Raw genomic sequence first — 27,865 nt, 5'->3', positions numbered from 1 at the left:
TTCTGCAATCAAACAGCTTTTATTAAACTTTTTGTATGGTACATTTGTGAACATCTGTGCAATAAATACAGCTCATAGTGGTGATTTTTCCCAGCTCCTTGAAGCATAAGGAGTCTTCCCTTTCCCTTAGTTGACAGTGCACAGTAAGAAAAGCTGTTGGATGACAGGGGCAATGTCAGGAAACTCCTGACAGTCAGCCTCGTGTGAGATTTATAGCAAACAGAAGTTTTCAGAAATGAGCTTGGTGGGCAGATGAGATTGGTCTGGCTGCTCAGAGGAACCACTGCTAGCCAGAGCTCTGGAATCAGCCCCAGCTTGTACAAGACATGGGAAATAACATTGGACATGACAATGTGAAAATGAACCTTAAGTCATTGCCTGGTAACTGCTTGCAAAATATTGTACAGATTTTACTGAACAGCTGTCTTCAGGTCAGAAAATAAGAAATATTTTTGCAGAGCCAACTTTAGGACTGATAATCTCTTAGAGTGACAAATACAGCATAAATTGTTGCATAAAAATATCCATGTGCAAAATAGTTTCCAGGTTTAGTCAGTGCTTGCAAAAGCAGCAAAGGTAAACAGAAGATGCAGGCACTCACTTCAGGAAAAAAAGATACAGGTCTGTTCAGGCTCTGGCCTTCAATTTCAGGTAAAAGACTGAACAAACTGCAGTGTCTTTCTTGGTCTTCAGAGCACTTGAAACAAAGATAAGCCCAGTTTTAATCAGCCCTACCACAACTAACCAGGACCAGGCCAGCAATGAGGTTTTCAGACATGCAAAAAAGCATCACATTCAGAAGCTTTAGCAGAGGAACTTCAGCCCTGCTGGATTCCCTGTCCCTTTCTCTTTGCTGCCTTCACCCCTGCCGTGGGAAAGAGCTCTGGAAAGTTTTTCGGTTGTGCAGTAATTCCATTTATTTACCCAGTTCCTCTGGAATCACCATGGGGAGTAAGAAAAGCTTTCTCCTCCCTGTGCCAGTGCAGAGGAGATAGCTCCTGTTCTTAGCAAACCCCAGGGTGAGAAGGTGAATTTCTCTGGATCCTTTGGCTTACTTGGGATGGTCTAGATTCCCATCCCCTGTTCCCCACCATTTCTAACACCCCTTGTGCCTCACTCCACAATACTGCCAGTTTCCATGGCACTACAGGGATTAATGTATGAACAGTGAACCAGAAAAACAGATTCAAATCTTTATACTTTTTTATAAATGACTAATTTGCTGCCCCACCTTTAACTCCCCTCTTGTGCTGCTCTGAAAAGCAGCTTTGGGAACCTCCTTCTACCATTTTCATATTTCTTGCTGAATTCAGTCAGGTCAGGTTTGACAAGGGAAAAGGACAAACCTCAGCTACTCAAGCACCTCCCTCCCTGCTGCTGTCAGCAAAGGTCAGATGGAAAATGGGAAAAAAAAATCAGATAAAAGCCAGTAAAGTAAATATTCCAAGTAATGCCAAAATCTAGCAGCAGTGACATCTACAATGGCAGAAAGAAATTAATCACTCTTTAGAAACTTTCAATTACTATTGAATTTGTACATTTTTAGATTTATAGTAATTTTTTTCCCAGAGCCTTGGGAAAAGCTGTCTTAAATCTTAAAGAAGTGTATGAATTTAATGGCAAACCACAGTTTAAGGTAAGGATGGGTCACTTGCCTTCAGCAATAGCCCTAATCTGAAGGGGTAGCCAATGCAGAGCTTTTCTCCTGGAATAAGGCACTACAGGATAGGAGCACCTGAACAGGACTTGGAAGAGTTCACAGCTCCTGACAGATTATCTTTGGCTCTCCTGAAACAGGCACAGAAAAGGCACTCTGAGATAAATGGGGAGGAAGAGGAAGGTAACTGATGAAACAGCATGATTTAAAAAAAATCTGCAGGCAATATGCTTCATCTTACCTTTTAAATCTTTCCTTACTTGTGCTTACTTATCAGGATACATTGGGGAAAAAAAACAGGTCTGTCATGGCAGGGAAAGCTGGTGCACTGTGTGAAACAGTCACTGGCTGATGTTTGTCACTTCACTGCCATGCTTCTACTCAAACCAGCTTTTCCTCAGAGCAGAGCAAGTCTCAGCTTCAGCCCTGAGGTTTTTTTCTTGTTTTACAGTGATGCCACCAAAAGGGAAACTCTCCTTTCTTCTCCCCATGCCTCAGTCCCAATTTTGTCTCCACACAGGTAATATCTAACTTAACATCTTTAAACAGGGGGGGGAAGAATCCAGAACTTTCCAGAGCTCTCTTGGGCCTCTGCTTCAGTAACTCTTTATTTCAACACATTTTATGATTCTGAAACAACACTTTGGAAAGCCAGCCTTTAGACATAATGAGTAAGGAACAAACCACTTAATTTAGGCAATATTTTTTACACATACATATATATATATATATATATATAGGTAAAAAAATAAATTGTCTTGATAAGAAATATTGCTTAGCCTGATTAAGAAACAATATCCCAGAAGCTGGGCAATACAGCAGGACACATTGGTAGGGTAGCTGACAGCAGGATGGCAAACTGCTTATTTTCAGAATTTAAAAAAAAAAATAAAGGAAAAAAAAAAAGGAAAAAAAAAAAAGAAAAAATCCATTCTACTTAAGACATGAACCTGATTGTTTGTTTGAGGCTGCAGAATGCTGCTGAGGAGGCCCCAGGCTGCTGCTGCCTTCAGTTGGATTTCCTCTCCCTCTCGCGCGCGGTGACGAAGTTCAGGAGGTCGATGGCTGTCACGATGCCAAACACCATCTGCCGCTTGCTGGAGGAGCCATCCGTGTGATCTGCAGGGGAAAAAAGGGAATTCTGGCTCCAGGAGGCACAAACACACCCCCTCCTGCTTGGTTTTAGTGTTTGTGAAATGGGGGAGCTGAGCCATCCCAGCTCCACCAGCCTGGAGATGTTGGGTGGCCCTGGCACACAGAGGGAGAACACAAAAAGCACCTTTGGCCAAGAGTCACAGAGTAGTGACAAGGATTTTCAGCTCAGAAAGGCCCCTCATCAAAAGGGACACTGGAACTTTATGGAAGGAAGGATAAGGATCCAGTGGATTTATTGTTCTGACACAAAAATTCCAACCAGGCTCTCTTGTTAATTATAAAGTGTATTTTCCTCAAACCTTAATTACTTGAAACAGCTGCAAGTGGCATTACCCCACTGGAACCAGGGGCCACTTGAATGGCCCAGTGGAGCCACATTTTGAGGAGGAAATGTGACACAACCATCTTCCTGCATCCCTGTCAACCACAGAATCAATATAAAAACCACAATACCCCATTTATATCCGAAAAATGTACTAACCATTTAATCTTTGCTGCATTGAGAGCACAAGTTCAACTGACTTTGTCATTATCTTGGGACTTGGGAACCAAATGGCCACACAACCTCCTGCCCTTTATCAATTGTCTAAATTCCAGTTCCTGAAGTCTGCCTGTACTGAGATGTTTAATCTACTTCTATTCTCAGTTTTTCCAGTCAGCTGGACTGTCCTGGGCTTTTTTTTTTTAACTCAATCTCTGTTTCACTGCAAGCTTCCAGTAAGACTCCAGGTTTAGAAATGGTCAACTCAGAACCAAGAGCACATCCTTATGGAGATTATCAGGAACAACCCCAAATTTGATGGCTTTTCTTTTTCCAGTTCAGAAGCTAAAGACAAATTTATTTGGCACAACTTAATATTGTCTTCAGTCTCAGTGTCTCAGTGTTTTCAGTCTCATTTCTCAGTGTTTGTAAGTTTGCAAAGTTGTCTGCTATTAGGAAGATTAAACAGGACAAAATATTATTCCCATATAAGAGTGATATACCTGAGATTTGAAGATTTATTTAGTCTTACTAATCCTAGAATGGTTTGGGTTGGAAGGGACTTTAAAATCATCTTGTTCTACCCCTGCCACAGGCAGAGAGGCACCTTCCACTCTCCCAGGTTGCTCCAAGCCCCATCCAGCCTGGCCTTGAACACCTCCAGGGGTGGAAATTAGGCTCAGTAGCACAAATTTAGACACAAAATGAGGATTTTGCTTCTTCAGAGCTCACTTTATAATTAACACTCTCACTTGCTTCTTGTTGCCACTCAAAGATTTGCCCTCACAAGGTGCAGCACTTTGTACTCACATTGAATTTGTTCATGAACCACCAGAGCAAAGTGGTCTATTTCCAGGATGTGAGAGAGTTTCCCCAAGTTGTCTTTCAGGTTAATCTGAGGAGAGAGTTACAGAACTTGAATGAAACAGTGCTTTCTATGTTTAGCAGTCAATAATCCCCATACACTTTGTACAGAACTAAAATCAACACATCAGCATTTGTGTTCTGCTCCCACCTGAAGCACTAGAAGACACCAACAAATCAAGGCCAACTTAAAGGATCAGTTTTCTTTGTTTCTAATTTCCAAAAAGCACTAACCACTACATGAAGTTATTCCTTCTGGTTCTGTAAACATAATGAATTTAATGAAGATCTGAAAAATGCTAGCAATCAAAGAAGGTTAAGTGTTCCATGTCTCTCAACAAAAGAAGTGACCATAAAAGTCTTTATATTTGGTGATTTTATTTTAAAAAGATTGAAAAAGTGAATGAATCAGGCTGAAAATCATTGCAAAGGCAGAAAAGCCCAAACAAGCCAAAACCAAAACCAAGGGTGAAAGATTGCTCAGCTAACACAGGATTTGGGTGCAAATCAAGGAACTGAGATTTAATAATTCATTTTCTTTGTGAAGCTCAACTTTGCTAAGACTGAACAAGAAACCACCTGTGTCAACTCTGGAAAAAATAAAGATATTTCCAAACACTTCAGCAATCACCTGCTGCAATCATTTAAAAAAATGCCTAAAACTGTTCAAACATGACTTAAGAGATGAAGCAGCAGCTCCATTAAGCAGGTGACTCTCCCCAGCATGCCCCATCTAACATCCTTTTACTAAAGGAACTCACAGCAAAGAAGAGTCTTGCACTGCAGGTTCAAAAAGCCTCTCTGTGAGAAATAAATGCCACAGCATGAACAGCTGGGCTGCACTGGAGCACAGAGTGGAGTCAGAGGATTCCCAGCAGCCTGTGTTTAAGAGACCTGCCATAGGAACCAATCCCTAAACTTGGGGGCCAGGAAAGGAAGGAGGTGGGAAATCTGCCACAGATTCACCCATCAGTCCCAAATCTGTCTTCAGGGACTGGGCAGGCTACAGAGAACCAGGACAAGCAGCCCCTTGGCAGCACTGGGACAGCCATGAAGGCATAAAAATGCCTGGAGATGCTCAGTGGAAATCTAACAGAACCCCCACAGAGTTTTCACCTGCTTGTTCAACCTTCTTAAACATTTTGCCCACGGGTTTTCCCACATTTAGGCTTTGTTTTTAAGTTTACTGGGTCTCTAGGCAGTAAGTACTACACTACACATGACTGGGAAGCCAAACCCCTGGAACTAACATCTGACTGCACAAGGATGGCTCCTCTCTCCACTAGCACTTGTTTGGGTTGGAAAATTATCCTGTGACTGGTATTTCAAATCCCCTGATTTGAAATTGTACCAGGGACTTTCAAAAAAAGCTCTAACCATTCTGCTTCCATTCTAAGAATTATCATATAATAATGAGGTGATCCTACCAAAGCAGGCTGCCCATGTTATAAAATCACAGAATGGTTTGGGGTGGAAGGGACCTTTAGGATCATCAGCTCCTCTGCCGTGGGCAGGGACACCTCCCACTATCTTACAGTGCTCAGAGCCCCATCTAGCCTGGCCTTGAAGAGGGATGGGAAATCCTCAACCTCTCTAAACAACCTAAAAAAGCCAAAACACCCATCCTTCCCAAAATGTACTTTTACCCTGGTTTGCAGGCTTATCCTCTTACTTGATGCAGCCATGTAGGATACCAGAAGTGATTTTTGGTGACAAGGAAATCCCAATTTCACTCATAAACAAGCCAAATCAGCTTGAATAAAGTGGCAAGAGAAGCAAAATCCACAATACTTCTGAGGTTATGTGCATTCCACCATGTTCCTCCATTAACCCATCAATTCAAATGGAAAATAACCATTTTTAGTTAACATGTCAGCAGTACCACAGCTTGTGTCACTCCCCTTCCAGCCTCCACCAAGAAAATATCAGAAATAAAGGGAAAATAAGTGGTTAAGCTGTTCTTTACTAAAGAAGCCTTTGAGCTGCCCATGGCAAGAGCCACAACCTCAGAAGTGCAGAGAATTGGCTGATGCAGCCAGCACCAGAGAAGCCCCAGAAACCACCCCACACCACCAGCCCCAGAAACTCTTGAGGTGTCCAAGGGAGACAGAACATGAACCAGGCAGTTGTGTTACCCACCACATGTCCCCATGATGCTGGATTATCTGTCTGGGGAGGAAAAAATAAATTCACTTTTGTCCATAAAGAACCAGCACCCTTCGGGTGGTTCACAGGTTGAATAGAAGCATTAAACACACTTCCAGAACACAGCCCTCAACCCACTTTGGGACAGTGCTGGAACTTAAATCCTGGTGGAAACTAAGTCAAGCATTCCATGGTTTTAAAAGGAAATTCTGTTCTCAGTAACAGCTGCTGGCTTGGCCCCAGGTGTACCTCACCCAGCCTGTGCAGTGTTAGCACACCTACTCTAGTATTGCAACCAGGAGCTGCAGAATACACCTGCCTACCTGTTGAAATTGCTTGTAGATGACTTTTCTGACTTCATCAGAAGGCTTAACTTTTCCAGCCAGCAGTGAGGAAAGCATGTTACCCAGGGTAACCATGCCCAGGATGACCCTGGGGAAGGAAAGACAGGACAGGGATAAACAACACAAAAGCTTTGGGTGCTCCTGTAAAAAAAAGCATCCACTCCCAGCCAGCCTGGAGGAGTCAGCTATTTCATGGTAATAATGCAGCATTATTGATGGCACACTTGGATTCTGTGTGTCTGCAGGAAACAGATAGCTCTCAGAGGTGCTGGAGACACACACAAGGCAGAAGGTGCTGCAGGTCCTTCTGAGCACCAGGACCTTTTCATCTCTGCTCCTTGCAGCTGGAGAGAGCTGCCTGCAATCTCAGAGAGCTTTTGGAAAGCACAAACTACTTCATTTTTTCACACTCCCATCTGTCCTTTTGAAAGGTGTGACAGCCAGAGACAAGCTCACCCCACTTGGGGTCATTTCCCTTCTCCCTGTGAGGATCTACGAGAATTCATCCTTCAGGTCAGCACAATTGAGCAACTCCTCAATACTCAGCCTGTCTGCAGGAGGGCTGAGGGTGATAAGGAACATTCCAGCTTGCTGGAAAACCCTGGTTTATGGGGGTCACTGCAGCCCTGCACTGTAACACAGTGTGCTGAAGAAAGCTCTGATAGACGTGGGCATGTTTGGGGTTGGTTGTTTTAAACAGGAATTTTTGCTTTCTTTAAGTTAAACTAGTATTATTAAAAGAAATTAAATTATCCTGCAGAGACACAATGAGTAAGTAAAAGCAATTCCTGTGAATTGTTTTTACTTAATGACCAATCACCATCAGCTGTGTCAGACTCTGAGGAGTCAGTCACGAGTTTTTATTATTCATTCTTGTTAAGCCTTCTGTCTGTATCCTTCTCTTTCTATAGTATAGTTTTAGTATAGCATTCTTTAATATAATACAATATCATAAAATAATATATCGTTAATAATAATCATTAGAATAATGTGAAGGGCAGGACAATCCTGGCATGAAAACACAAAGCCCAGCACTGGTGTGTTAAAGGCAACATTTCTGAACTGTGTTAATAAATGAAAAATGATGGGTGAGAAGACATTTTATTTCCAGCAAGCATTTAAAAGACAACCCTGAGGACCTGGTGAGGGGAGTGATAGAAATGGATGAAGAGTGATAGATGTGCACATACCCAGATTCATCAACAACTGGTACCTGGTCGAATCCCTTCTCCCGGAGGATTTCCACAGTCTTGGCACAGGTAACAGTTGGAAGCACAGTCAGGGGGGCAGAGAGGCTCAGCTCCTGAATGCTGATGTTCCACCACCTGGGAATGGAGTGAAAAACAATCCCATGCAAGTTTTATGGAGAACACAGAACCAGCCCTTTGGTGCCCAGTGGCCTCCAGCAGCACAGGAATGACAAAGGCTGCAAGGGAGAGTCAGGATTCAGCCAGAGTCAATAAAGCTTCAGGGCTCTCAGGTGTTATTCCCAGCATCAGAAAGTCTAAAGTGTGAGATGGCTTGAAAATCAAACCCTTTTCCTCATTTCATCTGCTTTCTGTGATTACAGATAGTAGAGAGCACTGATCTCCCCAATTTCTTTATTTATCTCTCACACAGAAAATTTTGCACTCCTACTCAAAGATCTATCTTTTTTTACAGTTATTATAGACAACAACAAGGGAAGATTCCCTTCTAGCTATGTAGACTTGCAGTGCTTTGCACTCAAGAACTCTGATTTTGGAAGGATTCTTTGTATATTTCCTTTTTTTAAAATTCCAGATATAACACTTTTTGCTAAAAAAACCCCAATCATTAAGTACCAAATTCTCTGCTGCTGTCATACAATTCAAGGAAAGATGTCAACTAATTAAAGCAAATTTGATTAACAGCTGCACAAGACAATAGCATGGAAGATCAGCTAAATCAAAGAAGTGTAAATTGAAATGAGCTTTAAATTAGCAGCTGCCATAAACTGGATTGAACAGACTGATGGAAATCCAGATGGATGTGACTGGCTTACCAGGGTTTGTTGCCAAGGTCTTCTTCTTTCATGAACCCTTTCTGAATCATCCATTTGTCACTCAAGAACTTGGACCTGCAGAGCACCAGGAAGTGAAAAACTCATTAGCAGGGCTTGAACATCTGACAGCAAACAGAGACAGCTGTTCACAGCTCACTGCCACCAACAGATAAAGCAGAATTGGAAACTGGACATCATTGGCCATCCAAGCTTGGCTGGCAGGGGCATGGAGAAGAAATATTCATGGGGACAAAAGGGAATCCCACAGGAAACAAAGCTCCAACTGCATCAGCCCCTTGCAATACCACAGAGACACAGCCTGGAATGGAGATCTGTTTTGTCTGCAGCTTCTGTTTGTCTAATATTGAGCTGGATGTAACATGGGTGAGGAAACTCAGCTAAAAATATCATGTTTTGGGTTATGTTTCAATGTGATTGGAGAAAAACTTCTCAGCACAGCTCAAAGCCCTGGCATTTCCACCTGCAAACTCACCCTGAGTGTGGCTGCTGCTGCTGCTGCAGGACTGCTGGACCCTGCTGTGGGCACAGGAACCCTTCCAGGAGTGGGATAACCAGTGATCCCCACAAATAACACAGTGAAAGCAAGGCCTTTGCTGTGAGAAATGCTAACCAGTGATGATGATCTACTGAAATCAGAGCTCACATTTAAAGGGGGAAAGACCCTCCCTGCTCCATGTGCCAGACCCCTTTTAGACAGCTCAGAATTTGTACCCCCAAGACATTCCTTGCTGGGATAACTGGGTGTTCCAAGGTCTGAGGGACTCCCTCATCCCTCCCCCAGAGAAGAAGAGCAGCAGGTCCTTACATGTAGTTCCTGATGGAGTCAGGGCAGATGACAACGCAGCGCTGACCCTCCTTCAGCTCCTTGGCTGCCTTCACAGCCACAGACATGGCACTGCCCGAGCTGCCCCCTGCAGAACAGGGGCAAAACCATCAAACCACCTCATGGGACCCATCAGAGGCGAGGAGCAGACAGAACAGAGGAGCCCAGAGAGAGAAGGACAAGATGTGAAGTGGGAGGAGGTCTCTGATGTGCATCAGAGGAAGGCAGAGGGCTCCTGCCTGCTCTTACCACACAGCAGCCCCTCCTCGCGGATCATCATCCGTGCCAGGGCAAAGGACTCCTCATCATTGCTCTTGTACCACTGGTCCACTGTCTGGGCAGGGGCAGGAGACAGAAACAAGGCTCTGTTTAACTGGGGAGGGACAGGGGAACTGCACCACCAGGGTGGATTCAGCCCTGGCTCCTTGAGGGAACAGCTGCCCTACTGAGCCTGGGGTTTCCATCCTCCTCCAAATGCCAAGTGGGGATTTTTGCCAAGGTAAAATGAACACATCAGCACAAAAGGCTCCTTACTGGAACCCTTCTGTGAGAGCAGCCTCAGACAGCATCAGCTTCCTCCCCTCCTGGAAGGCATCCCAGGGACACAGGCTCTGCTCAGGACAGTCTTAACCCCTTTGTCCAGGAGGGGCTGGGATGCTCTGCTGGAAGGTTTGGTTTTGTTGCTTTGTGGGTTTTTTTGTGATTGGTAAGTTGGTGTTCTTTGCTGTGTGTCTGTTTTATGTCACTGTCATATTTTCTGAAAAATCCCTTCACCAGGATTTCTTTTCCTGGGAAGCTGAGAAGCCTCAGAGAAAAATGCAAATAATAATTATCTGATTGCTGCTCCTGTGTTTGCTGCTTTGGAATGTGGTTTGAACATTATTTACCAACAGGTGCATGTTTGATTGGTTTCCTGTGAATTGTTTTTACTTCATGAGCAATCACCATCAGCTGTGCCAAACTCTGAAGAGTCAGTCACAAGTTTTTATTATTCATTCTTGTTAAGCCTTCTGTCCATATCCTTCTCTTTCTTTAGTATAGTTTTACTATAGCATTTTAATATAATATAATACCATAAAATAATAAATCAGCCTTCTGAGAACATGGAGTCAGATTCTCAATTCCTCATCTCTCACCTCGTCCTGGGGACCCTCACAAACTCAACAGTTTTATTTTTATTGTGTGTGTTTCATGACTTTTTTTTTTTTTTGATGTGTTATGGGGTTTTTTTAAGCATGAAACTAAGTGTGTGTTGTAGGAAAATGTTATCTACTCACAGCATTTTGACCTAGAATTGTAAAACTAATGTGGCCAGAAGCCTTTCAAGGGCTTTTTATGCTGATGGAAAGAAGAGGAATAGTTCTGCCTGCTAGCCCTTCCATTTCAGCTTGAAGAAACACTTCCCCAAGTTTTCCTCTGCCTTTAACCTCAGTCCTGCATCCCAGCAGAGGGCAAAGGGCAGTAAACCCAGCAATGTGACTTACAGATCTATCCAACACTGTGGGGACAAAATCATATCCAATTCCTTCCACTTCATACATTGTCTTGTCAGTCTTGTTCAGTTCTTCTGGTTCAGCAAGGATGGAGCCTTCAGGATCCACACCTATAATCTGGAGAAGCAGTTTCCACTCAGGCCACCAAGACACACAGCTTTGGAGAGCACTGGCCTTGTCACAGCTGCTGGTGGCACACAGGCAGCCCAGGCACTCCATGGAGTGATCTGAGTGTCAGTGTTCATCTGCTGAGCCAAACCTGAGCTCTGGTCACCAGTGGGACCAGAGCATGATGATTTTAGACACTCTGAAACCCTCTCTGCAGCCAGAGCCACCTTTTAACTGAGAACACCCAAGAGCTTCCCACAGAGAGCCTCACAAGGAGTGGGATGTGCCAAGGGGAGCAGTTTGAGGAGATGCTAAAGCCAAAAGCAGTGGGGTCCTCACTTACTTTGCAGCCTGGACACTTCTCCTTCAGCTTCCTGGAGATGCCAGTGATGGTCCCTCCTGTGCCAGCCGTGGCCACCACCATGTCCACCTTTCCTGTTTAAGGGTGTGGGAGAGAAGGGTGAAATCTCCAGTAGAAGGATGGATTGAAAGCTCACTCCTAAGGATGGACTTTCCTCAATAAAAATGCACAAAGTGGCTGAAAAGGGCAGGGTAGGACTCTTTGCCTTGAAACTGCATTGCTCAATCATCATTTTCTCCAACAAGGGTTTTGAAATGTCCACCCAGAGGCCTGGCATGGCACCAATCTGTGGCACTTTGGACACAGCTGGATGCGGCCCACAGAGCTGACAGCTGCAGTTTTCCTGTTCCTGTATCTGCTGATACACATAACTCATTCTCTGAGTTAAACTGAGCAGCCCATTATGTTTGTTAATTAACTGAGTGAGTGCCAAGAGCAGGACAAGAGAAGTGTTAACACAACTACTCCCTCATTTTCATGTGGAAAAGGCCATTTTGGTCACTAGCACTCAGAGTGAGTGTGGATATGATAGTTCATCCCTGTGTCACCACCTACAGCTTCTCTGGTGCATCCACATGACAGCTTTGTTAATTAAAAAAAAAAAAGGATTTTTAAAAGGTCACCAATTCACAAACAAAATAAATTGCTTAGCAGCCAAAAGAATAACACCCCAGCAAGCAGGGGTAACTGAATAGTGCCTGGGCTGTAAGGGGAAGTAAATAGAAAACAAGAAGCCTAAATCTGGAACTCATCTGGACTCTCAGTTTGTGGGATGGCAGCTTGTAAAAGTGTACTCAGTTTAACTCAAAGTTTGTTACAGAAAGACAAGGCAAATCCTCTGAACAGCCAGAGGAGAACCTTCCACGTGGTCTTCACCTTTGTGTGAATAAATTTAATTGCTGATTTTCTTATCAGAAGGTCCAATCAGAAACTGCACTGTTTAATAAGGCAGGTCTGGAGCCTTCCTATGATCCCCTTCTGTGCACTATGGAAATGCCCACATGCTGCAGCATCACAGGGAATGTCTCCAACAGCTCCCAAAGCAGCTCCTGAGCTGAGAACAAGCCCAGCTGAAGCTCTGCTGTCTCAGCTCAGCCCTTGCTGGGGCTCAGCTGCCCAGAGCCAGCTCTGGAGAGAGCCCTGAGAGCCAGAGGGTGCTGCTGGTGACAGCTGTGACACAGAGCAGCCTGTGCTCCTGAGGAGCACACTATGGAGACCACATCTGCACTCCTAAGTGAAGATGCTTCCAGTGTATTGGAGTATTTGCTCTGGGAATGTTAGAACACTTATTTCTGTATTTGTGATCAAAGACTGACCCTATTCCATACCAGTCTACCTATGGAGGGGGGGGGGGGGTTTAAGGTAACTTACACACCACTGCTTTCTCCACCTGATCACAGGCAGAGAAGTCTAAAAAACAAAGAATTCTTCTTTAATGGAAAAAAAAAATCATTACTATGACCACTTATCACTGTCATATCTTCTGAAAAATCCCTTTGCCCAGGATTCTTCCCCTGGGAAGCTGAGAAGCCTCAGAGAAAAATGAAAACAATAATGATCTGATTTGCCTGTCCTGCATTTTGCTCCTTTGGAATGTGTCTGGACATTGTTTCATTGGTTTCTGCTGAGAATTGTTTTGACTCAATGGCCAAGAGGGGCCAAGCTGTGTCAGGGCTCTGGAGAGAGTCACAAGTTTTCATTATTAACTTTTTAGCCTTCTGTCTGTATCCTTTCTATATTCTTCAGTATAGTTTAGTATTCTTTAATATAATATATGTATATCTATTATATATTATATATATACATTTATTATATTAATATATAATATTAAAGAATATATATTATATATATATATAAATATATTATAGAATAGAATATAATATAGATCATAAAGTAATAAATTAGCTTTCTAATAACATGGGAGTCAGGTTCATCATTCCTTCCTTCCTTGGGGGTCCCAGAAAATACCACAACCACTGAAACAAGGTAACTCTCTAATGGCACACAGCACACGTATGGGGTTTGCTTCATCACAATCCATGTGCTTTTCTCATCTGAGGGCTCATTCTCCAGGCACCTAAGAGCCAGGGGCTCTGGGAAGGGTTCAGCAGTAGAGCAGACCTACCATCACACTGCTGCAGGATCTCCTCAGCTGTGGTGTCGTAGTGGGTCAGGGGGTTGCTGGCATTGCGGTACTAAATTCAAAGGCACATCACAAGTATGAAAAGGCAGATCAAAAGTACAAAAATCACATTTTGAGCGAGTTCAGAAACATTTCAAACAATCCCCAAACCCCACAACACCTAAAAAATGCTCTCTGCAGAATGTTTCATTGTGTATTATCTGGAACTAGGCCTCCTAAGTGACCTAATTTAAGCGCAGTGCTAAGGTGCCAGCACCCTCCATGTGAAATCAGTCCTGTCTGTGGGACAGCACTCCTAGCAATATGACCCCTGGGTCCATTCTTCCTCACAGCATTGCCAGCTCACTGGAAACAGACACCCTGAGTGTTGTAGTTCTGGCAAACACCAGCTCATTGCTGCTCTCTAGTGACTGTAAAAACTTCCTTTCCTACAGCGTGGTGACTGCTCAGCTCCCGCTCCAGATCTGGGGCATCTTCTCCTCCAGAGACACATGGAGAGTGTTGAACAGACAACCCAGAACACCCCAGAGCCTCCTCCATGCTGCACCTGCACCTCTGACACCCTGGCTCTCACCTGGTCCAGGATGTGTGCATTGGGGATTTCATTCTTCAACCTCCAGGCCACTCCCACGTGAGATTCAGGAGAATCAAATCTGGCTGTAGTTGGGGTCCTCACAATCTCAGCACCCAGAGCTCTCAGGACATCCACCTGCAGCAAATAAAGGTGGTCACAAAACCCCAAAACACCCTCAACAGGCTCCCTTCACCCCCCAAGGCCAGAATATTTGCAGGATATTCAAAGCTTCAGCACTGTCTCCCTTCACCCTCCGCTCAGCAAGGCACAGCTCACCTGGGGCACAGGTAACCCCTTCAGTGTGCCAGGCAAACCTCAGGTTGTCTGTATTTAAAACAATTATGGGAGTTTTCAAAGTGGCAGTGCTTTGGGGATGGGCCCTAAAGACATTTCCCATCCATGGCCAGCCAGCCTGGATTTCTCCGGGCACTGGCAACAGCGCCTCAGCAGAGTTTTCCCTGGCCAAGAGCCTGCCCCTTTATTACTGAAGGCCCAGCAATGATCTGCAGCAGGAGCTCTGCAAGTGCAGACATGTTTATGTTTAAATTCTTGCAAGCAGAAGCAGCTCTGACCTTCTCCATGCTCATTTTCTCTGGCATGACGATGATGCAGCGGTAACCCTTCACTGCCGCCGCCAGGGCCAGCCCGATCCCTGCAAGCAACAAAGGCACACAGAGCACTCAGTGAGCAGCAGCAGGGCACAGAACACACAGGGCCAGCTCTGGCACGCCCTGCCTTCCACCATTTCCACCAGAGAGCCTCCAGAGGGGTGGCAGAGGGAATGTTTCTGCCTGTGGGGTTTACAGGGGCCGATCCTTGTTTGAGGTTCACAGCCCGGAGAAAGTTTAGCCAAGGGTGGGGGAGCTTGGCTTGTGCAAACTGCTGGCTTGGCCTCATGCACATCACCTTCCTCCTCTCTCACCCACTTCATTCTTCCACAAGTAATTTGGGAAAGGAATGTGCTTTAAGCTGGAGGAGATGGGAGAAATCACTTTGATTCTGCCAAAAGGTCTGCAGAGCCTCTATTGACTCACTGCTGCATAAATCCCTATTTGCAATGTGCTGAAACTAAGCCCTGTATAAAAACACATTATTTAGATGGTGATGGAGGTTCTAACACACTGTGTCAGCTTGCCACCACAGTGAAGCACCCTGGCTGCTGGAGACAGACATCTCATTTCCACTCTGAACATCTCCACCTCCAGCCTGACTCCTGCCTGCTCACCTGAAGGGCTGAGCTCAGCAGAGCTGTCCCTGGGGAAGAGAGGCTCACACCTGTAGCAGATCACCCCTCTGCTCACACCTGCTATCAGATCTCACACCTGCTATCAGATCACCCCTCTGCTCACACCTGATATCAGATCACCCCTCTGCTCACACCTGATATCAGATCTCACACCTGCTATCAGATCACCCCTCTGCTCACACCTGCTATCAGATCACCTCCCTGCTCACACCTGCTATCAGATCCCCTCCCTGCTGGACAGCCTGAGCTGATCAGGTTGGCTGAGAGGTGTGAGGGGTCAGGCTGCAGCTCCCCTGCTCCTCTGGGCACCAGCACATGCAGCTCACCCTACACAGAGACCTGCTTGTTCAAAGCTGCCTCTGGTTTTGTGTGGGAGAAAAAAATCCCCCACCTTAATCATCTTTAACTGTTCCTATAAGAGAAGCATAACCCACACCTCAAACAACTAAAGTGGTGTTTAATATATTGGGAAGGAAAAGTTTTCTCAGTATATTACAGATAAATATGGATGAGCAATACACAAATAAATAAGACAGCAGCAGCTTCATTAAAGCCAAAGGCTGAAGAGAAGTCATCAATATCTTCCTTATGGTCTGTGATGAAGAGAGGATTTTGAGACCTGAACTCTAATACTTTGTACTTTCTGCTACTGACCTGGAAATGCAGAAAAACATCAAAACAGGACTTTGGCTGAGGGAGAACTGGGATGCAGAGAAGATAAAAATATAACACATTAGCTCTCACATTTAACATACCCAGTAGTTCTGAGCAGTAGAGAGCAAAAACCAATTCTCTCAGGTTACTGTGTGCCCTGCTCTTTGCTCTTATGTGACCAAAAAAAAAAAAAAAAAATCAGCTTTCTGAAGTAATTGCCCAGTATCTCCTTCAGTTCTGCCTTTCTGGATTCTGTGGCAAGTAGAATCATTTATCAGGTACTGACCCAGAGAGAGAGATGTCACGGTAGGACCTTGGATACTGGAGGAATGCAACACATAAGGATATTTTCCACTCCAGGCCATGGTTCAGGCAGGAGCTACAGCCACACTCACCAAGGCTTCAGCTGCCCTGAATGTCCCCAGAATGCCCTGAATGTCCCCAGAATTAGTCCCAGAGCAGCTCCTGAGCCAACAGATGTGACTTCCCAGTTTCCTGCTGCAGCTGGGGAGCTGCTCACAGATCAGCTCATCCCCTCCAGTCACATCAGAACAAACCTGCCTGCTCTGTCAGGGAGCAGCCGTGGGTGGAAGTGCAGAGAAGAGTTCAGGCAGGAGCAGGACCAGGCTCCTCTCCTGAGCACAGCAGGCAGGAGGGCAGCTGTGGCTCACCCCATGAACTCCTCAGAGGAGGCAGTGTATTAGACACTTAACTATTCCTATTTCACTATATTATTAATTTTATATCTGACTCCAGGGGGAATATTCCAGGTGTGTTTGAGTCCCCATGAGTAGAGCAGCTTAACACAATGACAACAGCTTTGACACAGGAGCCCAGAGTTAACTCCAGACTGCTCAGATTGTCCATGCCCTGACCTAAGGGGATTGTTCCTTCCTCCAGGCCTCCAAGGAGGAAATGTGGGCCCAGGTGGAATCTGCTGACAATCCAGGTGTGCAGGGGCTGTGTCAGGCAGTGCTGTAAGGATGCAGCTCCTCTCCCATTTCCCCTGTACCAGCATGGAAAGGGCTGCTCCTCAAACCTGACAGAGGAACCATGGACTTCCCCAGCTGAAAGAAGGGGAAGATCCAGATTCACTCAGGTTTGAGCTTTTGTATTTTTCAGGTTCTGTGCTGCTTTAGCGTGTGGTTCTGAACTTCATATTATGGGATGGTGAGCTCTGTGCACAGAGCAGGGAGACAAAACAATTCCTGCTCCAGCTGGGCACCAAGGACAAATGATCCAAATCTCAGCCCAGGAGCACAAACACCGTGGGCTGGAGAGAGAAAAACAAGCAGGGTGGGACTGCAGGGGCTAAAGCTGGAATGGGACAATGAACTGCAAGATGCAAATGGAGCAGAACTGATCCCAGGGAGAGACCCCGTGCCCGGCCGTGCATTTTGGGGCCATTTTGGTTCATCTTGGGTGCAGCCCTGGCTGGGCTCTGGTGCTGCCCAAGGTGGATCCATGGAGGCCTTTTCATAAATCCCTGCTTTATTCTTTAGCTCTGCCCAGCCTCTGCTCTGGGTCAGCCTACACAAGGCATCAACACCAGCCCTATGAGTGCTTTTTTCCACAATAATTTCAGTCAGACTTGAATTCCCGAGACTTTTGTGAGTCTGGCCTAGCACTTACTTTCTTTAAATCAAAGAGGCTCTGCAGTTTAGCAGAACTCCTTCCCACCTGCTCTGGTCAGCAGAGGACAGTTCAGAATTGTTCCTGCTGTGAGGTGGGAGAGGCACTGCTCCCTGCACCAGGCAGGCAGAAGAGATTCCCTTCCCTCCCTGCACAGGCTGTGATCTCAAACGTGCCTTTTCCAGGAAAGCCACCACAGCACTTCCCCCACACTTTCCTCAGCCTCTCCATGCCCTACCTGTGTTCCCAGAGGTTGGCTCAATGATGGTGTCCCCAGGCTTCAGGATCCCAGCTCTCTCAGCATCCTCCACCATCCTGAGGCTGATGCGGTCCTTCACGCTGCCCCCCGCGTTGAAGTACTCACACTTGGCCACTGCAAACACACAACCAGCAGGGCTGCAAGGCATTCCAGAGCTCATCCAGCTCCTCACCCTGCCCTGGGCACCCACACCTTCCACCAGAACAGGTTGCTCCAAGCCCCATCCAACCTGGCCTCAAACCCTGCTCTTGCCCCTTTCCCCTCGCCTTCTTTGCTCCTTCCCCTTTCCTGGTAAGTTCTCCAGCCAAAAATGTTCTGATCAAAGTGAAGTTTCTCTCCCATCACTCCAGAACTCCCAGCATTAATCCCTTCAGCAACTTTCAGCACTCTGATCAGAGCCTCCTAATATCTACAGTATTAATATACAGTATTGGCTGGGTTAAAAACCCAACCAAACACAAAAAAACATCCACTGACCATTTCACCCCTTTAATCATTTCCAGTGATCTTTAGTGGTAACTGCAGAGCCGCATTTTGCACACACTGATGAATACTCTGAACAGGAGAATCAGTCAAAAACTTCACACAACTTGTTTAAATTCAAAAAATTATTTTCTATGAAAAACATTTTTGTGTTTTCTACAGAAATGGAAAAGCCGCACAAATTGTTCTCATGAGGTACAAACTGAAAGATGTTTTGGATTACGAAATCCTAAAACACAGAAAATCTACCAGGGAAAACCAGGAATTTTTCCTCACCATTTCCTGCCAATCACCTGCACTCCTGAGCCCAGGTGATATGACACTACTAACCCAAGCTACCCAAGTTTCTGAACCAGTGTTTCTAGTTTGTTCTCTGCCTGCAGCAACTCACAGAGTTCACACTTGAGCCCAAAGTGCTTCCCAATCTTGTTGATCCGCACCAAAGGTGTATTGCCAACTTTATTCAGGATGCTGGGCAGGATCTTCGGAGGCTCTGGCCTGGTACAAACACAAACAAAGTCAGTGCATTCACAGAGGGGTCACACAACAACCACACAGCATTTATTGCTTTTTATTTCTCCTTTTGTGGAGAATATTCCAGGGCACCAGGAATATTTCTCTGTCTGCTCTGGGGTGCCCTGACCCCCAGGGGAGCACTGACTCTGACCCTCATTCATGGAGAAAGTTTCCCAGACTTCAAGATAGACCAGAATCCACAAAAGTGTGAAATAGATTATAGAGAGCAATGTAGGTGCATCACTTGCTGAGAAATTTGGGTTTTGGGGTTTTTAGTATGTTTTGGATGGCAGCAAGATGGAGGGCACAGGGTGTTGTCCTGGGTTTCTTCTTCATGCTTCTTCTTCCTTCTTCTCCATGGGTTTGGGTGGCATTTTGTAATTGGGCAGAAAAGTCCCCATTGCAGCTCTTTGGGATCAGTTATTGGGTTAAAAGGGAAAATAATCCAGGTGCCAGTTCTTCATTGGATAGTTTAGTCTTAAAAGTCCTTGTACCAAGAGATTGTTGCCATTTTGTGCCTTCTGATGAAAAGCTGCAGAACTCACAGCAGTGAGACTGTTTTACTGATAAGAAATAATAAACACCTGAGTGTGAACATGAAACACCATCTCAAGTGCCTTCAATCCAGACCCAGAGAAACCCACAACTGGTACCACCACACCCTTTATCAAGCTGGTTATTTTAGCTATTTTAGTTCAAAGGAATATCCACTGGATACAAACTCACAGCCCCAAGTCCTTGATCCAAAACATGGATTAATCAGAGCTGGGTTTGTGCTGAAAATCAGCAAACAAGGTAACACTTACAGGGTGGCATGATGATGGGGGGAGGCAGAGAGGGGCTTCCCAAGCTTCCAGGTGCATTTGCTGGGTGTGTCAGGGCGGATCCACTGCCTCTCCTTCTCATTAGCCTTGCAGTTCTCAGTGCCCACCCCACCAGAGACAAAATTCTTGGCAGGTGCATGAGGGCATGAGTTGGTATCTGGCTTCTTCTGGGAAGGAAGAGTAGGGATTTCATTCTTGGAGGAGGGAGAAGGAAAAGAAAAGGAAAGAAAAAAAAGAAGAAAAAAAAAAAGGAGTTGATGTTGATCCAGAGTGCTGTGAGGATGGGAAAGTGTTCCAGCATCATTTGCCAAATCCTTATCACCAACACCAGAACCTGCACTGCAAGTTTGGGAGCAAAGGCTCACCACAGTGCTCTACACAAAGATAATTCAAACATACATGGCTCACTGTAACCAGCCTCCACAGACACAAAAAACCCAGGGCTATTCTCATGGGAGACTCCCCACCCACACCAAAAGCTCTCTCAAATAAAAAATAAAAACCTCCCCATTCCAAGCAGACTGGAACACAGTGAGGCTGCTTGGTTACTAATTAGAAAACTGTGCCAGAGGACTCTGCATGGCTGAGTGGTCACAGAGAACTCTTCCAGAAAGGTTTCAGCAGCTCCTTCCTCCAGCTCAGAGCCCTGTCCAACCTGGCCTTGAAACCTCCTGGCCTTGCCCCTTCCCTGGGAAGTTCTCCAGCCAAAGAGAAAAATGGAAAAAATTATAAAAATGGAAATTTCTCCCCTTGTTCAGCCTGAACTTTCACTCCAATACTCCCAGCATTAATCCCTTCAGTTTACTTTATTTATTTTTATTTATTAATCCCTTGAATGGGGTGGGGCAGAGAAATCCAGAACTTTCCAGAGCTCTCTTGGGCCTCTGCTTCAGTAACTCTTTTATTTCAACACATTTTATGATTCTGAAACAACATTTTGGAAACCCAGCCTTTAGATATAACAAGTAAGGAACAAACCAGATAATTTAGGCAATATTTTTTACACATACATATATACAGGTAAATAAATTAATTGTCTTGGTAAGAAATATTGCTTAGCCTGATTAAGAAACAAGTATTCCCCAAAGAGCTGTGAGTACCTTAGAGACAGGAACTGGCTTTTCTGATACAAACTTCTCCATGGTTTTTGGTGGGGGTGGTGGCACAGAAAACTGGATTTTCTTCAGGAGAAGAACTGCTGTGGGTCACAGGACTGGAATCCTCTTCCAAGATCTGCAGATCATACAAGTTAGAAGGAAAAAAAAAAGACCAAACAATCAGGAAACTCTCTCACAGGGGCAAAACACACAAATCTTTTTCATAGGGAAAAAAAAAAAAAAGAAGCTGCAAAAAAAAAAAAAAGTGAAGATGACTTCTATAAACAGGATTAAAAATAAATCATGAAGCAGAGAAATTGTGCAGGATTTATGGAGGGTGCCCTGACCCTGTCCCTCCTGCATTACTAAATCTTCCCTCTGCCCTGTCCTCCACAGCAAGCACAAAACATCTTTTATCAGACCTTCTGCAACTCCAGGAGCTTGAAAGCCACAAAAAGTAACAGGAAATACTTCAGTTCACAGGAAACACAGTTTGTTCAGTACAGTTCTTCATGGTGCTGTCCCCAAAAGACCCTGTACACAACTTTGGAAAAGGATTTATCCAGGAACAGAGGCCTCTCCACCCTCAAGGAGAGCAAAATCTCACGAGTTCCTACCCAAAATTAACGAGTATTGCATGCACAGCTTCAGGGGTGCTGCATAAAATACACACAGTAAACACTTCATGGTTTTAGCTCCAGAAATTAGTAAATACAAAATAGTGAGTGCATTTCTCCTACCACTTGTTCACAGAGCCTGGCTGCTTCCTGTCAAATACAGACAAAAATCTGGCTGAAATCTTGGGAAGCATGAAGTGTTTTCTTCCCCCTGATATTTGTTTTCTCATCACTGTTTTGCAGCAAGGTTCAGCTCTTTCCATTACTTAATTGTGCTGGAAAGGGTCCCTGGCTTCATCCTCCTGGCAGATGCACACAAAACACATATTTAAGATCTCACAGAGTTGAGAAAACTGGAAAAAAAATCTGGACCACAGCATCAGTGAAATTCAGTATTTGATCCTGTAAGTTAACACAGGCCACTAACCACTGCAATGCTTAAAGCATTTAAACTGCTCTCCTCTAGGGGACAAAAAAACCCCCAAAAATAAACCCAAAAAAACCCCACAAAACCCCACAAACCAACCAAAACGAAACAACAACAACAACAACAAAACAAAACAAAAAAAAAAAACAAAAAAAAAAACCAAAACAAAACAAAAAAACCCAAAAAACAAAAAAAAAAACCAAAAAAAACCCCAAACAAACAAACAAAAAAACCCCACAAAACAAAAAACCTCTGAAAAGATCAACTTTCCAGACTAAGACTTGAAATAATTTTCCTTCAACAAAAAGATTTCCATGCCACCAAAATGATACAATTCTATTTAATCAGGTTAATACATGCCCAAGAGCCAAAATGGATTATAACCTGTTATAGATGGATTATAATCTGTTATAGATGGATTATAATCTGTTATAGATGGATTATAACCTGCCATAGACTACTAACCAGGGTTAGAATGAGAGACACCAGTCTAAAAAAGCAAAGATGCCATAAATACACAAAATACAACACCAACCTGTCTTTGCCACCAGCAATCAGCTTAGTCCCAGCTCCAGAGTGAAACCCAGCCCTCATTTCTCCTTTTAGGATACTCTGGTTCACAGTCCAGAGTATCACTGGGGTTTTTTTGGGAAAGGAAAAATACTGGAGGATTTTTTCAAGGTTGGCATGAAACACTGGACACAGAGAGTGAGTGCCTGTGCCACAGGTAACACTGACAATATTGACAAAGTCCAGCTAAAAATGGGCCTTGCTGCCAAAGGGTCAAACAATTTCAAAATACAGGAGAAAAGCAGCAAATGTTTAGAAACAAGATACTGAAAATTTTGTTCTGCTTCCAAGTTATCATAAAATAAGAGCAAAAAACCTTTAAAAGCTTTAAAACACCAGCTCTCAGTGTCTTTCAAGAGTGTCCAAAAACTGAGATGAAAGAGGGAGAAAAATCATTGCAGTAAAAAACAAAAATTAAGAGGTTTACAGTATTTGTTCTTTGTATTGATGGCAGGAAAGAAATTAATGTGGCTCTCAAAAAGCTGCCTTTTGGACTGGGCAAAGCAATAGCATCTCATTTCCTTTATTGTAAGGCAAAAAAAAATTAATAATTTACTAACAGCAACTCCCATTACTTCTTGAACAGCAGAAACTGAGAAAAAGCTGTATTTATTGCCCTCAAATAAGCTGTGAGATTCTCTCATATCTTCATAATGGCAATACTTGATGTTTGATCAAAGCTTCAATAACAGGGCTTCAACTCTGAACAAAAATAAAGGAGAGAGACAAAAAGCTAAAAACCCTGTCACCAAACACAAACCTTAAGCAACATAAATAATTTCTTACAGCCCTAGGTGACACCACCTCAGCAAAATGGGGTCAGACACGGTCTAGGACATCCAAAGCCCCACCCTGATCCTCCCTACAGGCCCAAAACAGCATTTTATTTTCTGGAGAAGCAGGAGAGAAGGATGGCAACTCTGCTTCTGTAGCTGAACACTGCTCAGCAGAGGCCAAGGGAGACCATCTTTAGCAAAAAGAATCTGTCAGTCTGAATTTAATTTTCCTCTAAAGGGGAACACTCCCATAGCCAGCTGGGGGTGTGGGTAGAGTCCAACTAGAAAAGCCCGACTAGCTCCTGCCATTATTGTATCTGCAGATCACAGAGTCACAGAATAATGAATGAGGCTGGAAGAGACCTCTGAGATCATCGAGTCCAACCCATGCCCTAACACCTCAACCAGACTATAGCACCCAGTGCCATGGATGGGCTTTTGTAAAACACATCCAGAGATGGTGATTCTACCACCTCCCTGGGAAGAGCATCCCAGTACTTTATTATTCTTTTGGGTGTAGAGAGCAATAAGGTCACTCCTAAGCCTCTTCTTCTCCAGGCTAAACAAGCCCAGCTCCTTCAAACGTTCCTCACAGGGCTTGTGTTCCAAGATCACACAAGGCAAAAAAAAAGAAAAAAAAAATCAGAAAGAGAATTTACAAAACCACTTAAATCTAAGTCATAAAGAGGAGTGGGACAGAGGGATGAGATCCAGAAGGCCTCATGGGCAAGGCTCACACCCCTGGGTCCATCTCCACAGGGAAGCCAAGACCTAAATCATTTCTCAGCTCCTCGAGAACAGGACTGAGGGCCAGTGAGTGAAATGAATCCTGAGCTGAACTCAGTGCCCAGGTGAGTCAGGAGCTGCAGTTTCCATGGCTCTCAGCACTAATGCACTGCACTGTTCAAACATCCCCTGAGCAACAGCAAACGAGCTGAGCCTGGCCTGGAGCAGGGATGAAGCAGGGATGTGAGGCAGGTGTAAGAGCTGAATCCCAGGGAAATGCTGCTCAGGCTGGGATGGGATACAGAATTCCTGTGTCTCATCCCTCTCTCTGCTGCACCTGAGAAAGGGAAACTTGATGCTTAGCAGGCACAAATAAAGCACTGCAGAACAGTTGTTCTGCTCAGCCTGAGCACCACAGGGTGTCTTTGTAGGGACCCAGATGCAGCAGCACCCATCCAGCCTTTGGAAACAGCACAGCTGGAACATGTTTTGTGGGGATAACTGAAAACTCTTCAACTTTGTGACAGTTGTAAAGCTGGTGTGTTCATTACAGCACTGGAGCATGTGGAGATTACTCTCTTTAAAAGACATCCGTACTTCTGGGAACTTTAGGATTTTTTTATCCTCTTCTCAAATCCATATGCATACAACTTCCCAACAGGTTCATACATATTCATCTTTACGAATTTTGCGTGACATTTGCTGCTAGTTCTTCTTTATTCTTAGGTCAGGTTGACTTGCTCTCACAGCAGTCTTTCTGTTTCTTTTTATCACTTTTTGTTTCTTCTTTTTTATTTCTGTCTTTCACTGAAGCAGTTTCTCTGAGTTTAGGCTTTTGCAGTCAGGCTAAATAGCCATGTTTTCTAACTACAGACTTAAAGATGTACATTTCACTTAAATCAAAATGGATTTCTTCTCTGGAGAATTTTTACTTTGTAAAAATACTTTTCAGTACAGATTAAGGAGAAAGGCAAACATTTGGGTTGTTTTGCTGCTCTGGTTTCTCTGTGAGTCTGTGTGTGTGTGTCCTTGTCACTTCCTCAGGAGCAGCCATCCCTGCCCTGTGCCAGGAGGTATCAAGTGACCTGAAGCAACCTGAGTTAACATCTGGCTCTAGGAAGAGATCCTTCAAGAATCCCAAGTCTTATTTCCATTTTCTCCTACAGAGCAGGTGAGAACATGCACATCCTCTTGATGATCACTGTTCAAAAGCCAGACTGGCACACTCAGAACTTTCTGGAAGGAAAGGGGCAGCTCTTTAATGCCCTCACCTCTGTAACACTGCAAAGATCAAACTCTGGCAGCAAAGCAACTTCCACTGCTGTGGCAATTGTTATTCTAGAAACCAGCCAGGGAGGAGCGGGGGGGGGTTCAGTTTGCTGTGCCCCCAGAGGAGCGAAGCTGTGCCTGCAGCCCTCACACAGGTGTCTGACAGCTCCGTCTCCTGAGCTCATCCAGCCTGGACTCATGTGATAACTCTCCTGATGTCTCAGGAGCACAGCAGCATCTGAGAAAAGACTGGAGCATGCTTTGTCTGTGTTTTTACCTGCTGCAGTCAGAAGCTTTCAGCATTTCCTCCCTTCTAAGTTCCCCCTCCTGAGCACACAGAGATGGACCAGCACTGCAGCAGTGCTCTTGATCTGCCCAGCCCACCAAGCTCAGGGACAGGAGGACTCCATGCTCAGAAATTAAGCAAGCTGCCCAGCAGGACAAAAAGAGGGAGCTGCTCTCAGTTTTTGGCCAGCTCTGTAAGACAGGCAGAAGCACAGCACCCCTTCCCCAGCACTGTGCTGCCTCCTGCAAGGCTCCACAGCTTTTGCTGGCCCAGGGATCTCTGATAGAGGCTGGCAGAGACATGGGCAGGAAGGCAGCTTCTGGCTGATGCATATTAGGTGGGAAAAACCAGCTGCCATCACTCTGTGGAGCTTTTAGCAGGGTCCCCAGGGCAGCCAGGAGCAGGGCACTGCTGTGTTTGCCTGGCTCCTGTGCTTTTAGCAGGATCCCCAGAGCACAGCACTGCTGTGTGTGCCTGGCTCCTGTGCTTTGAGCAGGATGCCCAGAGCACAGCACTGCTGTGTGCCTGGCTCCTGTGTTTTGAGCAGGATGCCCAGGGCACAGCACTGCTGTGTGCCTGGCTCCTGTGTTTTGAGCAGGATGCCCAGGGCACAGCACTGCTGTGTGCCTGGCTCCTGTGTTTTGAGCAGGATGCCCAGGGCACAGCACTGCTGTGTGCCTGGCTCCTGTGTTTTGAGCAGGATGCCCAGGGCACAGCACTGCTGTGTGCCTGGCTCCTGTGTTTTGAGCAGGATGCCCAGGCCAGCAGCCAGGGGCCAGCCCATGCCAGCCACCCTGGCAGGCTGCCCTGCTGCCAGTGCCAGCTCAGTCCCTGAGCCTGCACACTGCAGGACATGGGTCACTCCTGCCCCTGGCTGCCACCACCTTGTTAGCAGCAGGCTCTGCTTCTAACCTCCTCTTCCTCTTCAGGGAAGCTGGGTAACACACACAGGGCACGGCAGGGCACCAAGGGCCGCCAGCTGCTCTGGAGAAGGATGCTCAGTGCAAATGCCCCTAGACCACAGGAGCACCCAGACCCCACTTCATCGGTGGTGATCTAAGCAGGAGAGAAGCAGCAGGCTCTGAGCAGGTCCCAGCTCCCCAGGAACACCTTTCCTCTCCCACACAGGATCCCCACGTTCCCCTGCCTCCACGCTCGGTGTTTTTCCGCCTCTCCACAGCGCAAGCGTTGCGGAACCACCTCAGACCAGCAAACAAAGCCCTGGCAAGGGTGAGCAGAGTGAGCAACCCCGCTGGAACGGGGCCCAGCACTCCAAAACCTCCGTGGCCAGAGGCTCTGGGAGCACAGAGATACACGGCAGACTGGATACTCAACCAGAAGCAGAAGAATCACTCGTCTTACAAGTTACAGCTGCTCCGAGACACCGGGAGCGTTATTAATATATTGGGAAGGGAAAGTTTTCTCGGTATATTATAGATAAATATGGATGACCAAATGACTGCTGCTGAACAGCTCCCTCGGGTCCTAGCCAAGTTCAGATCCCTCCCGGCTGGGGAGGGGGAATATATGAAATTAAATGTAAAAAATAAGGTTCATGGTCCAGCCAGACTCGCCAAAGACACCTTGCGGGAGAACCTCATGGCACCCACGAGAACAATGGGCAGCGAGCCAAGACCAGGTGCCAAACCCCGAGGGAGACCCAAAAGGCACAAAGTCATCCTGAGAGCCTGCAGGAAGAGCAGAGAGCCCATCTCTGCTCCGGGCTCGGAGGAGGCGCTCCCTGGCACCGTCCCGGGCCCCCGCAGCGGAGCCAGCACCGCCCGGGGCGGCTCTGGGGCTCCCCTCGCCCGCAGCTGCCTCTTCCTCCACTGCAAAACCGAAAGAGAAAAGCAGCACAGAACCACAGATGGTTCAGGATGGAAGGGACCACAGTGCTGCACCTGGTCCGAGCGCTCTGTTCCAGCAGAGCCGTCCCGGAGCACATGGCACGGGATGGCATCCAGACGGTTCTGGAATATCCTCACCCAGGGAGCATCCACAGCCTCTGCGCGCACTCCGCTGCAGCCCTCCATGCCCCATCCATCCCCTCCGGGATGAGAGGCACGTCCACCCCCGGCTCTCGCCCCCCCGATCCCGCTCCCGCGGATGATGCAACCTGCGGCCACCGGGATGCGCCGGACCCGCCCTGCCCTGCCCTCCGCTCCGGCCGCCACCTCACCCGCGCGATCCGGACCCTGCCCAGGACACCGCCGCTGTGGGCACGGCGGGGATGGAGCCTGTGAGGAGGATGAGGAGGATGATGGTGATGAGGAGGAAGAGGAAGATGAAGG

At 45.9% G+C, this 27,865-nt stretch overlaps 1 protein-coding gene across 2 annotated transcripts; it reads right to left on the bottom strand.

Annotated features, from left to right (window-relative positions):
- LOC136553763 (cystathionine beta-synthase-like protein) lies at positions 1–27,865 on the bottom strand. Of its 2 annotated transcripts, XM_066545528.1 has the most exons (17): positions 27,754–27,865; positions 20,907–21,039; positions 19,789–20,000; positions 18,858–18,964; positions 17,963–18,097; positions 14,765–14,844; positions 14,193–14,327; positions 13,601–13,670; positions 11,458–11,549; positions 10,998–11,123; positions 9,763–9,847; positions 9,496–9,601; positions 8,670–8,744; positions 7,837–7,971; positions 6,626–6,734; positions 4,104–4,188; positions 1–2,776 (listed from the first exon to the last, which is right to left on the bottom strand). In XM_066545528.1, exons 2-17 carry the CDS (start codon positions 20,946–20,948, stop codon positions 2,667–2,669), a joined length of 1,704 nt encoding a protein of 567 aa, XP_066401625.1. In that variant the 5' UTR covers positions 20,949–21,039; positions 27,754–27,865; the 3' UTR covers positions 1–2,666. The 2 variants fall into 2 exon arrangements, 1 of the variants encoding a protein (XP_066401625.1); XR_010783218.1 differs by lacking the exon at positions 1–2,776 and having other exon boundaries at positions 7,860–7,971.

This window comes from Molothrus aeneus, chromosome 2 (assembly GCF_037042795.1).
Source record: "Molothrus aeneus isolate 106 chromosome 2, BPBGC_Maene_1.0, whole genome shotgun sequence".
NCBI classification, from domain to species: domain Eukaryota; kingdom Metazoa; phylum Chordata; class Aves; order Passeriformes; family Icteridae; genus Molothrus; species Molothrus aeneus.
The sequence above is the reverse complement of the archived record's forward strand: the minus strand, read 5'-3'. Positions and strand labels throughout refer to the sequence as shown.